General features: G+C 47.7%; 1 protein-coding gene across 1 annotated transcript; it reads left to right on the top strand.

Annotated features, from left to right (window-relative positions):
* Positions 1 to 1,887: 1,887 nt before the first annotated feature.
* Positions 1,888 to 2,949, top strand: LOC125547147 (plasmodesmata-located protein 5-like). The gene is made up of 2 exons (XM_048711139.1): positions 1,888 to 2,822; positions 2,912 to 2,949. Exons 1-2 carry the CDS (start codon positions 2,003 to 2,005, stop codon positions 2,947 to 2,949), a joined length of 858 nt encoding a protein of 285 aa, XP_048567096.1. The 5' UTR covers positions 1,888 to 2,002.
* The last annotated feature ends 10,288 nt before the right edge of the window (positions 2,950 to 13,237 follow it).

Consider the following 13,237-nt stretch of genomic DNA (forward strand, 5'->3'; position numbering starts at 1 on the left):
GCAACGGACCACTCCCGCGACTATGCTTCGCTCAGCGCTAGAAATGAGGAGAGGCAGAATGGCTGCTCCGCAAAAATGAACTGTGTGCCGCTCCGCTCCACCACTTGAGCTCCACAGAGTTGGGAGCCGGTGAACGGCCGAACGGGCCCTAAACATGCAGAGGAATTCCGAATTCAAATGATGGTGCTGCACTTCAACAAATGTTACTGGTCGGCGGGTTGTCACGTACTCCCTCCGTTAGGAATTACTTGTTACAGAAATAAATGTATCTAGATGTATTTTAGTTCTAAATACATCCATTTCTGAGACAAGTAATTTCAAACGGAGGGAGTAGATGATACATGCAGTACAAGACTTTCACAGCCTTGCTTCAAATGGCATGCGTACCAGTACCCATTATAAGATATTTATGTTTTATTGTGCAGGCCAAATACGAGGGAGCATTATGTTTGTTTTTCTTGTGTTCATGTTATGTACTCCTTCCGTTTTTTAATTTAAGAGTGTTTTTTATCTCGAGATTATGAGACCACTGAATGACCACTACCGACGCCATTACGAGCCGCTGAAGCGCCGTTGTCGTTGCTCCCCTACCGAAGCCTGCTTGACCTTGTGTATGATAGCCGGAAAGTCTTCATGCGCATGCCCATAAGAACCAGCACCCGGGAGCCGGAGACGCTGTTGAACCTTTGCATAGATCTAAAGTATATGACACCCAATATCATCACATGTCGAGAAACCCTAACCTCACCGTTCCAAGGAGATGGCAGAAATCTACGCTTGAGCTTCGTCGACTACGTCCAAACGGACGAACTCAAGGAGAATCGAAACCCGGAAGACAAACTCGCAGAAGAAATGTTGCCATCCGTCCGAGCGCACCTGCGAGGACTAAAAAAACCTAACATAAACTACAAACCGGAGCGGAAGGCACCGGCATTCTCTTCCCCGCCACCGGCCGCCGGAGTGACAGGCAGAGAGAAGGCGAATTGGCATGCTCGGCGGTGAAGTCTGGAGGAAAATGTTTGCCCTAACCACTTAGGGTTAGGGGAGGAAACGAAAGGATAACATTTGTGATTTTGAAACACAAATGTGTGATTTTGGTACCGCTGTCATTATTATTTTGTATGCAATTGCAGGATGTTGCAAGAGTCGTAAAGCAACGATTGTGGGTACTCAGAGTCAATCAACTTCAGTGCCATGGCTCTCTCAAAGAAGCAGTAGCGATATATGGGGTCAGGAGAGAAGGTTTACTGATCCACACGCACCGCCACTCCATGTTTCTCATCTGCACCGGCCTCAGTTAAGTCAAAGTGTAGCGTCATCTCCGTTATGCTCGTGTAACACGGTGAAATGAAATGAAATTATATGGGAACACACAAAATGATCAAGACAGAGTGACAGACCACATCCTCTCAAGCTGCACCGAGGGTTGCAGTTTTCTGTTTTCGAGTTGCTTGTTGATGCTTCCCTTTAAACTAGACGAACTTCTCATTTATATTATCGACTGTAGACGATGTAGTGACATTTCTGATCGCACGTGTTTAGGATAAGCGCTCCTGTAGCACATCGCTGGTTGCTCGTGGGAGATCACAGATCAGTGTATGAGTGCCCCGGCTGTGGAGGACCCTGGTTGATCCAGACAATGGCGTGACGACGTCCGAGGTAGGCAGGAACAGTAATGAGTGCTGGTGTTGAGGTAGAGAGGACAGTGGAAGGAAAGTGCGCGGAAAGCTCGTGGTGGACGGACGAGGCAAAAACCATGCAACGCTCGCCATGCCTTTGGCAGAGCCCGATCTTAGCTCAGGCCCGATCGATGTCGCCGCGTTGCCTGGAATGGCAACGCAGGAAGCCACGCAGCGCAGCGCAGCGTTCGGCTCCACCCTCTCCAAATCGATGCAGCAGCTAGCACTAGGTGCATACATTAGCAGCTCCAGCTCGTGATCACCACTCTCCTCGGCTCCTCCTCCCACCAGTTCACCACTGCCCCCTAGAATCGCCCGTTCACATGGCGCTCTCCCGCCGCCTCCTCCTCCTCCTCTCCCTGGTCGCCGCCATGACGGCGGTCACCGGCACCGCCCCCGAGGTCATCGTGACCAAGTGCTACCCGCCGCCGACGCCCACCGGCACCACCTCCGAGGTCATCGTGACCAGGTGCTACCCACCGCCGACGCCCACCTTCAACGGCAGCGGCGCGTTCCGCGGCAGTCTCCTCCCGCTCCTCGACGCCCTCCCCTCTGCCGCCGCGCGGACGGGCTTCGCCTCGCTGGGGGCCGGTGGCGCGCTCGCCCGCGGCTTCTGCTTTGGCGACCCCGCGCCTGACCCGTGCCTCCGCTGCCTGTCCGACGCCGGCAGAAAGATCGTCGACCAGTGCGGCGACGCCGGCCGACGCGCGGGCTTCCTGAACGACCGCTGCTTCCTGGGCTACGCCGACACCAACGCTTCCTCCTCCGCCCGCGCGGACGACGACATCGGCGCGGTGACCTTCTTCGGGGACGCCGTCCCGCGCCTCGACGACGCCGACGTGCAGAAGCTCGTGACCGTGGCGCAGTCCCTGGTCCCGCGGTCCGCGAACGGCCAGCTGCCCGCCGTCAACGCGACCGCCACGGCGAGCAACGGCGACACGGTGCGCGTGCTGGCACAGTGCGCGACGGACCGCGCCGTGGCGGAGTGCGCCCAATGCCTGCGGGACTCGGCGCTGCATATTGCCAGGAGCTGGGAGCCCGCCGCCGGCGACGTGCAAGGAAGCGTGGCCGCCGTCCTCGGTTCCAACTGCTACCTCCGCTTCGAGATATCGGCACCGCCGCTGCCCCTGGGAGAGCATACCCGTGAGTAGCTCAGCTGATCTCCGGCAGGTAAATTTCTTGAGGATTCTGGCTGCCTCTGACTTGCGATGCATTGCATGCATGCGCTGCAGGGAGGATGATAAAGGAGAACGTCGCCCTGACCGCCTGACGGTGTGCATTGCCATCATCTTGGTCCTAGTCGTAGCTGTCATTTTGCTGGCAGCTTGCGTCGTCGGCATGAGGATGGGGATACAGGCCTAGAATGCGGCGGCGGCGGCGGCGCGAGGGAATTAGCCATGACCGATGAGGGACAAGGAAGGCCCAATAAAAGCTTGTCAGCTGCAGGCAGGAGCACATAGCTAGCTAGGCTAGGGTAGTGTTATGCTCTTGAACTATTCTGTTGTATGCATTTGGATGCTTGGTACTGCTACTGCTCTGTTCCGTGATCGATCTCCCACTAATCTTCATCATGATTGTGGAAGCCGGCCGTTTCGCGCGGTCTTATGGAAAACTAATGCTCATGTTTTCTAGATCTTCGACAGATGATGATCTCTTCTCGCTAGTTGCTTGCCTAGCAAGCTCGTCGAGTCGTCCCGTCTGCCATAATTCTGTTCCCGTTCCGCTCCGTCGAGTTCTACTCGATCTGCATGCAGGTGTTTCTTTCTAGGAGAAAAAATAAATAAAAATCCTACACGTACGGGAAAAGCACTACGGACTGATCTTACGGGCAGATGTGTCGCTCTCTTGGTCTCTCCATTGTAAATTCATTCCCCCGTGATTGTAAACTGACCCTGCCTCCTGATTAAATCAAGGACATATAACTGGCCATCCCTCGGGCCGGGCCGGGCTTCGGGCCAGGCCTGACCAAGCCCAAAGCAAAAAAACCAGGTCTGAGACTGGCCTAGCCCGGACGTCGAGCCCAAAAAACAAGCCCAAGCCCAGCCCATCACTGCAAAATCCGTCAGGCCTCGGGCCTTGGGCCGGGCCTCTTCATTAAACAGCTGATATGACAGGCCCGGCCCGGCCTTCGGGCTCAAAAACTAGGCCTGAGCCTGGCCCGTGGACAAGATCGGGTCGGGCCGACCGGGCCAGGCTGCCCAGGGCAGAGCTACTGGGACATGTAAGCCCGTAACCTCCTCTCCATGAGAATTGTTCCCTAGATGTAGCAAAGCTCGAAAAAATGGAGACCAAAGATGCTTGCATGCGTTCTTTTTAAAATGTTATATCATGCTGGAGCACATTGGGCGTGCAATCAGAAAATATGTGCCACGGTTGGCAAGCAGCGTGTCTCTTTTTTTCCGGGTAATTGGCATGCAACGTGTCAAAGACCCCCGCAAAAAAAGAAAGAGAGAGAGTGGCACATCAGTCTGATGTGTGGGTCCATCGTGTAAGAACCAATTCAAATGCTAAAATGGGGTCCATGGTAAACTTATGTGTGCGAAATCTGGTACACGCTGGCGAAAAAATAAATATACTTCAGCATGTCACTATCTCACGAGTACCTTTTTCTTTTCTTTGAGAAATACTCCCTTCTTCATTCACAAATATAAGATGTTCCAACTTTTTTCTGAATCAGTTGTATACATAAACAAGTTTTAGTGTGTGCGTTCACTTATTTCAGTTGGTATAAAGATTATACAAAAATATTCAAAACATTTTATATTTGTGAACAGAGGGAGTATCTCACAGGTACCTAAGGTTCAAACGGAACTTGATCATAAAATTAAGTGATAGGAGTATTTGCTAAAAAAAATAGGTGATATTTTTGAGCAATATCTAGTTCCACACTAGTACTAAGTGGGAGCGTGGGCTCTACTGAGCTCCATGGAGCTAGGTTTTTTTCCCCCAAAAAATCATATTTAAAAGTTTTGAAAAATATTCAAGAAAAAACATTGAAAAACTTGTGTGTGTTCAGTACGGATCTGAGAAACTTTCTTTTGAAAATATTGTAATCTGTAGGCTACACGGAAGAAACAAAATTTGGCCCAACAACAAAAGAATGGCCCATTTGGAATACTTTTTTTTTCAATGCCACTGTAAAAGGATATAGTTATAAAATTTCGCACGTATGTAATATACATGCGTATGTGTACTCACATATTCTCTATCTCTTTTCTGATGCATAAATACCGTATTTTATTTTATTTTTTGAGACAAAAATACCGTATTTTATAACTAGGCTCGCTGGAGCCGGGCTCCATTAGCATTTTCGTACTAACTGACCCGTGAGTGACAAAATAGGGAGCCGTTGTGTCTCGCCCACAGCAAGACACGAGCACGTCTCACCTAAAGAACGCCCCAAATTCGCCCCTAATCACACGCGTACATGTACAACAGTTTTGTTTTTCATTTTTCTATGTATTTTCGAAAATATAATTAGGTTTATTCCAAAACAACTTAATGTACTTAAAAATATTAACCAAAAAAAAGAAAAATGTAAACAGTGTGTATATTTTCTGGAAGTGTATTTTATTAAATAAAACTTGATAGTATTCCAAACAAAATGTTCGTGATATTTCAACAATGGTCACCTGTTTCAAAAAATGTACATGGATTTTCGTTAAATGATAAATAATATAAAAATGTTCATGTAATTCATAAAAAATGTTTCATACCACGAAAAAAAATGTGTGATACATTTTGAAAAATATTCACAAGTTTCAATAATATGCTTTCAATAAATGTATATATATTATTAAAAAATCTGCGTAGTTAAAAAATGTATCATTCAAATAAATATTTCAATGTGTATTTGGAAAATGTTGCACATGTATTTGAAAAATATTCAAAAACATGTATTAAAAAATGTAATCATGTATTTGAAAAAAATGTCTATAGTTTTTTATATGTATTCAAAATAAGTCCAATGTGTATTTAAAAGTAGACATCAAAACATATATTTGAAACAATTCTAATCATGTATTTGTAATAAGTTAAACATGTATAAAAAGATTTATGATGTATACAAAAAATGTACTATAATGTGTACAAAAAAGGAAGACATGTGTTTAAAAAGAAAAAGGGAAAAATAATAAAATATATGAAACCCAAAGAAGTAAACAAAGAAAAAGAGAAAAAACAAAAACCAAAGAAAGCTAGAGGAACCTGAAGAAAACTGCTGCAAACAATGAAAAATCCGATAAGAAAACAACAAAGAAAAAACTCGTACCACGGCTACAGTATTGTGCCAATCCTATAGCACCGCACCCCTTCGCAGCTTGTACATTTATATGTTTTGACTTTGTAGTTTGTGATAGAAGAACAACAACTAGGTCTCAGAGCAGCGAGAAATAGCCCTAGCGGACAAAATGGACCGCAAAGCACCAGAAAAGACATTAGCCTATAAAACAGGCTCAAATGTTGCAGCTTGTCCACCCTTTTATGACCCAACAACAGTTTGTTTAAGGATACCAACATAAAGACATAAATACCACCCATGTTTGGTTGAAGCTAAGACTTAAAAAGATCTATTGATGTAGGGTTAAGCCCTTGTTTGCCCGATCTTCATGAATTGGAGGTGGATTTTGGGAAGGACACAAAAATGTCACAAAGGAGAACACTCAATAATAATATGCACATCACACATGTGCTCTCTTAACATCCAAATCAAAATACACCTAGAAACCACAAGTAAAAGGGTAGGTTCTTCCCAAATCTCTAGGGGAGAGATGAGGTATGATGGTCCACTTAGAGATCCTTCTCCAAGTTGGAGGTCTTGATGATCTATGATGATATCTCTTTTCAAGTTTCGCTCCCTAAAAGGCTGCCGATACCATACCTCTATTGAACCCTACTGGATCCACGAGTGAATAGAAAGTTAGATCTACATGGGATCTCACCTGAATCGCCCCATCTATCCTTGATCTCCAAGTTGGAGGTCTTGATGATCTATCATGATATCTCTTTTCAAGTTGGAGGTGTTGTTCCTCTAGGAGGAGGTACAAGGAGCAAAATGTCCAAGTGTATACTTTGCTAACCCTAGGATGGAGGTAGGGGAAGAGTATATATAGTCCTAGGCAAATGAAGGGGTAAGTAAGGGTACAAGGGTCATTTGCCCCATGGTTGCTCGCAGGCAAGCCCGTTTGCACGGGAGAGGGGTTATAGGCACGGGCAAATGGGCATGCACGTGGGGTGTCCAGAGAGCTGGACGCAACCCCCGTGTGCACGGGGGTGTACCTTGGGCATGGGGTCCAGAGGCATGTGCACACCAGGTATCTAGATGGCTTCGTATTGCGGGCCTTCTGTAACACCCCGTATGTAACTTGCCATATTTCTATTCCAACTCTTTCCGTTTCCGGCACTAAGTTATGTTATTTCCTCGTTGTCGGGTTTTTGCCTTCGTGTTGTTTTGTCGTTGCCATGCATCTCATGTCATGTCATCATGTGTGTAAGGACATATTTATCCCTAAGTGTTTTGGTGATTGATGACAACGCATTTGCGGACTAATCGTGTGCCATGAGTATTCCAGACACTTCTTTGCTAGGCACAAGACGATTGGGTGCCCCTCGAAGACTGACGAAGACGGCGTCTTTTCTACATTTCTTTTTGGTGGATTTGAGTCGTAGGAAAGCCGTACTATTAAGAGGGGGTCTGCGTTGGAAAGGTTTGGGTGGAATCATCACGTACACGTCTCCTTTTATCCCCTCCTTCTTCCTTGGAGCTTCCTCCGTTTTCCTGCCTCCTGTGACTGGCTGCTGTTGTGGTTGCGGTAGTACTGCTCCTGGGTCAACGGTAGTACCGTAGGCATCCACGGTAGTACCGCGCGTTGGCGCGGTAGTACCGCTGGTGCCCACGGTAGTACCGCTCCCCTGGAGCCGCACTACCGCTGCCCACCAGGCTAGTGCCGCCCCTTTGCGGTAGTAGGAGCGGATGTAATTTTTTACATCCGCACCTGCCGCGGTAGTACCGCTTTCGTCGTGCGGTAGTACCGCGCTATGCGGTCAGGCAGTAGTACCGCCCCTCGGCAGTACTACTGTGTCGGGTTTTTGCTACTTCCGTTTTTTTGCGGAAGTAGGCACGGAAGTTTCCCTTCCCCCTGGCTGGGACTTTTGCCTTGCGGTAGTACCGCATGGGGGGCGCGGTAGCACCGCGCGTGCGGAAGTACCGCCCCCAGCTTCTGTGCGTCTGTTTCTGTGCTGGGGTCGCGGCAGTACCGTGGGTCGGCACGGTAGTACCGCACAGCCGTGCGGTAGTACCGCTTGGTTGCAAGCAGTAGTACCGCGCGGCCATGCGGTAGTACCGCTGGCCGCGGGCTGGTTGGTGGGTAACGTTTGGATCTTTTCCACACACTATATAAGGGTTCTCCTTCTTCCCCGTTGACTTACCTCTTCCACCATTAAAATCTCCATTATAGCTCCAAGCTCCATTTTCCCCCGATCTCACTCCCTAGCCAACCAAACTTGTTGATTTGCTCGGGAGTGGTTGAGAAGGCCCCGATCTACACTTCCACCAAGAGATATTTGATTCCCCCTACTAATCCCTTGCGGATCTTGTTACTCTTGGGTGTTTGAGCATCCTAGACGGTTGAGCTCACCGCGAAGCCATAGTCCATTGTGGTGAAGCTTCGTGGTGTCGTTGGGAGCCTCCAATTGAGTTGTGGAGATTGCCCCAACCTCGTTTGTAAAGGTTCGGTCGCCGCCTCCAAGGGCACCAATAGTGGAATCACGGCATCTCGCATTGTGTGAGGGCGTGAGGAGATTACGGTGGCCCTAGTGGCTTCTTGGGGAGCATTGTGCCTCCACACCGCTCCAATGGAGACATACTTCCTCTCAAAAGGAAGGAACTTCGGCAACACATCCTCGTCTCCACCGTCTCCACTCTTGGTTATCTCATGCCTTTACTTGTGTAGCTTATTTGTTTCATATATCTTGCTTTCTTGTGTTCCTATTCGTGTTGCATCATATAGGTTGCTCATCTATTTGCATATCTAGACAACCTACTTTGATGCAAATTTTAAATTGCTAAAGAAAAGCTAAAAATTGTTAGTTGCCTATTCACCCCCCCTCTAGTCAACCATATCGATCCTTTCAATTGGTATCAGAGCCTCGTCTCTTTATTAAGGACTTTACCATCCAAAGAGTATGGTTGATACCGTAGACGGTGCAGAGGAACACTCCGGTGTGAATCCTATCTCGTCTACGGGCGATGGGGGAACTTCGGTCTCTCGTGAGGAGTTCAATGTGGCCTTGGAGACATTGAAAACCTCCATGACGACCGAAGTTGAAAGCATGCTTACTAAATTTCTTGAGGGGCTTAAACTATCCACCGCACCGTTGAAAGTGGGTGATCCCGCCAACAAGGTGTCGGATGCTATCCCCGACAAGGGGGAAGCTAGTAGTGAAAAGGCTCCTTATTCTAGTGGCAAGAATGGCACCAGCATCTTTGCCCATGTGGAACCACCACTTGTTTATGGTGGACCGGTTCCTTCCACTCATTTGAATCATGCCGGTCCTCCCCCTAAGATTGTGAAAAATGAGGATTTTGATTCTTGGGTTTACCGCTTTAAACGTCATTTAAATCATGTGAACACTAACCTTTGGAGAATCATTGAAGAAGGTTTCTATCCACATGATCCAAGCAACTTCACTCCTCGAGAAGCCGCGGACAATCAATTCAATGAGAATGCTCTCTTCATCATTCAAGATGCAATTCCACCTGAAGACCTACCTCATCTTCGTCCCTTCGCCTTGGCCAAAGATGCATGGCATTGTGTCGTGTCTCTCTACCGGGGAAGCGCAAGCATTCAACGCTCCAACTATGAAGTGGTACAAGATGAGTCCGATGAGTTTGCAATGAAAGAAGATGAAGAACCTCGTGAGCTTTATCGGAGAGTAACCAAACTCGCGGTCTCACTACGAGATCACGGGAGCAAGGACACGGATGACAATTGGATCAAGCGCAAATTCCTCAAGGCAATGATGCCCTACCACAAGGCCATGTCCTCCGTCATTCGTCAAAGACCGGACTTCCACACTTTGACCTCAAGCGAAGTGTTGGATGAGTTTGTGGCCATGAACATTTTGGACAAGACCGCCGACAATGCGGTGCTCCGTTCTCAATGGGCAAAGAAGCCTAACCTTGCATTGAAGGCCAAGCTCACCGTGGAAGAAGAAGAAGAGGAAGAAGAGGAGAGAAACCCCGAAGATACGAAGTATGCATATCATGAACACATGGCACTTGCTTCAAGGCAATTTTGGAGCAAGAAAAACTCGAGGACCAATTTTAGCAAAAACAACTCGAGTGGCACAAGGGGCAAGCAACGTGTAAGGACTTGCTACAATTGCGGCAACGTGAGTCATTTCGTTGCGGAATGCCCGTATGAGAAGAGGGAAGATAATGGTGGCAAACTCATCCGAAAGGACAAGGCCAAGTCGTTCCCCAACAAGAACAACTTCACCAAGAAGACTCCTCCCAAGGCTTTGGTTGTGCAAGAAGAGTACAATGAGGATGATGACGATGATGAAGATGATGAGTCGGTTGCCATGGCCTCCGTTGCCATTGCAACAACGTCACGGGTGTCTCCCAACGAGAGTATCACCGCCAAGTGCCTCATGGCCAAAGCCACCAACAAGGTAACCTCCAACATCAAAACTACCATCATTAATCATCCTTCCCCGACGGATAGCATTAATGAACTTGAGGGAGCTAATGTGGAGGCTAACGAGTTTGAGGCCTTTATGGGCAAACTCAAGGGAAAATCCAAGAATCACTTTGTTGCTCTCTTGGAACAACTTGGTGAAGCCAATGACATGATCGAGGCTCACGAAGACACCATCTCTAAGATGGAAGGGCATAGTCGTGACTATGTCGATGGGATTTCGGATCTTTCCAATGCTCTTGAGGAAGAGCGTGGTCTTCGTTTGGCTCTTGAGGAGTCACACAACGTTGATCATGCTAAGTTAAAGAAAGATTATGATCATGTCCTCATTGTTTCTCGTGTGCTAAATTCCGAGAAGGCCAAACTCGGGGTTGATCTTGCTAGACTCAAAGAGGAGTTTGATATACTTGACAAGGCCCACAAGGCCTTGAAGGGTATCCACGCTAGTCTCAAGGAGTCTCATGATCAACTCCAAGTGAAGCTAACTAAGGAGAAAGCAACTTTTCCTCATATGGTTTTAATTGATAATGCAAATGCTACTAACCCGTGTTGTGAGCATATACATCTTGTTGAGGAAAATGCGAAGTTGAAGGAGCAACTTGAGAGAGGTCTTGCGACTTGCATACAAGGCAAGAAGAACCTCAACGATCTCTTGATCAACCAAAAGGGAGGTGTGGCCAAGGAAGGGGTTGGGTACGTGCCCGACTCCAAGAACAAGAAGAAGAATGACAAGACCAAACGACCTCCTCCCCTCATGCAAACCTTTGTGAGGGAGGGAGAGAGTGCCCCCGAGGAGAAGAAGAATAAAAATGTCAAGAAGGGCAATGCCACCCCTCTCAACAAAGCCGGCGATTTTAACCCTTCTTATGTGTTATGCCGTGCTAGTGATGGGCATGTTTATGCCAAATTTGTTGGTTCTCTTCATGAATACATTGAATGGTCTATTTGGGTTCCAAAAACCCTTGTTACTAACATCAAAGGACCCATTACAAAATGGGTACCTAAAACCAAGCATTGATCTCTTGTAGGTGTTTGCTTCCGGTGGGGGATCATGGTTGCTCGATAGCGGAGCTACAAATCATATGACCGGAAGAAAGGACTTGGTGGTGGACGTGCACAAGGTTCCATCTATGCCCACCAATGTCGAGTGGGGTGACACCTCATCTTCTAAGGTATTGGGACTTGGCAAGGTGGTCATCTCTCATGATCTCACGGTCGAGAAGGTCATGCTTGTTGAGTCCCTTGCATACAATTTACTTTCCGTTCGTCAACTTGCTATCATGGGCTTTGCCACTTTCTTTGATATCGATACCGTGGCCCTCTTGTGGAGCAAGACTCTTAAAGTAGCTTTTGTTGGGCATGTCGAGAACGGTCTATATGTGATTAACTTTTTGGAGCGACCCACTAAGACCGCGACATGCCTAATGGCTAAAGTTGATGCGGGATGGCTTTGGCATCGCCGTTTAGCCCATGTCAATATGAGATCTTTGCAAAGTCTCCTCAAGGGGGACCATGTCCGTGGACTAACGAATGTTAGTTTTGCTAAAGATCGTGCTTGCAGTGCCTGTTTCGAAGGAAAGCTACATGAGAAGGCTCACCCTCCCACGACTATCATTTATTCAAAGAGGCCTTTGGAGCTCCTTCACATGGATCTCTTTGGGCCTCCATCCTTCGATAGTCTTGGAGGTAGGAAGTATTGCTTGGTGATTGTGGATGACTACTCAAGGTACACGTGGGTGTATTTCTTCAAGAGGAAGAGCGAGACCCAACAAACCGTCATTGACTTTGCAAATGAAGCACAACGTCAACACAATGCAAAGATCTTGACAATAAGAAGTGACAACGGCACCGAGTTCAAGAACTACACCTTGGATGAGTTTCTTAGTGACGAGGGAATCAAGCATCAATATTCCGCACCCTACACCCCTCAACAAAACGGTGTTGCGGAGAGGAAGAACCGGGCGTTGATGGATGCGGTAAGGACCATGATGGCGGAGTTCAAGTCTCCGTACAACTTTTGGGCCGAAGCCATCAACACCGCATGTCATGCATCAAATCGGCTCTACCTCCGCAAGGGCTTGAACAAGACTCCATATGAGATACTCACCGGTAACAAGCCCAACCTCAAGTACTTCCGGGTATTCGGGTGTAAGTGTTTCATTCTCAAGAAAGGTGTTCGGTTGTCTAAATTTGAGGCTAGAGCTTATGAGGGCATATTTGTTGGTTATGCTACAAACTCTCATGCTTACCGTGTCCTCAATAAATCCACGAGACTTATTGAGGAGACGTGTAACGTGGAGTTTGATGAGAATAACGGCTCCCAAGTGGAGCAAAGTGGCACTTGTGATGTAGGTGATGAAATTCCTCCTCAAGCCATAAGAAGAATGGGTGTTGGTTTCATCCTACCCATTGAGGAACCCCTTGTGGCCAAAGGAGAAGGACAATGCTCCACTCAAGTGGAGCCATCACCAACCCAAGGCCCACACGCTTCCGAAGAACAAAGTGAAGGCCCTCAACCTCATGAACAAGACCAAGGGCAAGATCATACTCAAGACGGTGTTGACACACCAAGTGATGCCCAAGGTCAAGTTCTCTCCCCCGAGCAAGTTCAAGATCAAGAACAAGTTCATGAGGCGCTCAAGATGATCAAGTAACCGCTCCTCAACTCACCACCGATGAGGAATTAGAGCGCCGTGCCGCCAAGGTTGCTTCCAAGCTCTCCACCAAGGATCATCTCATGACGAATGTGCTTGGAAGCTTAAGAAAGGGGGTAAGCACTCGTAGACAATTAGCAAATTATTGTGAGCATCACGCGTTTGTCTCTTGTGTGGAACCCCACAAGGTCTATGAGGCGCTAGA

The sequence above is a fragment of the Triticum urartu genome, chromosome 3, assembly GCF_003073215.2.
Source record: "Triticum urartu cultivar G1812 chromosome 3, Tu2.1, whole genome shotgun sequence".
NCBI lineage: Eukaryota > Viridiplantae > Streptophyta > Magnoliopsida > Poales > Poaceae > Triticum > Triticum urartu.

Bases quoted from the DNA above. Each gene is read 5' to 3' on its own strand.
- LOC125547147 (XM_048711139.1), top strand. From the start codon at position 2,003: ATGGCGCTCTCCCGCCGCCTCCTCCTCCTCCTCTCCCTGGTCGCCGCC. The intron at 2,823-2,911 runs GTGAGTAGCTCA...CATGCGCTGCAG, and splicing joins GCCCCTGGGAGAGCATACCC to GGAGGATGATAAAGGAGAAC.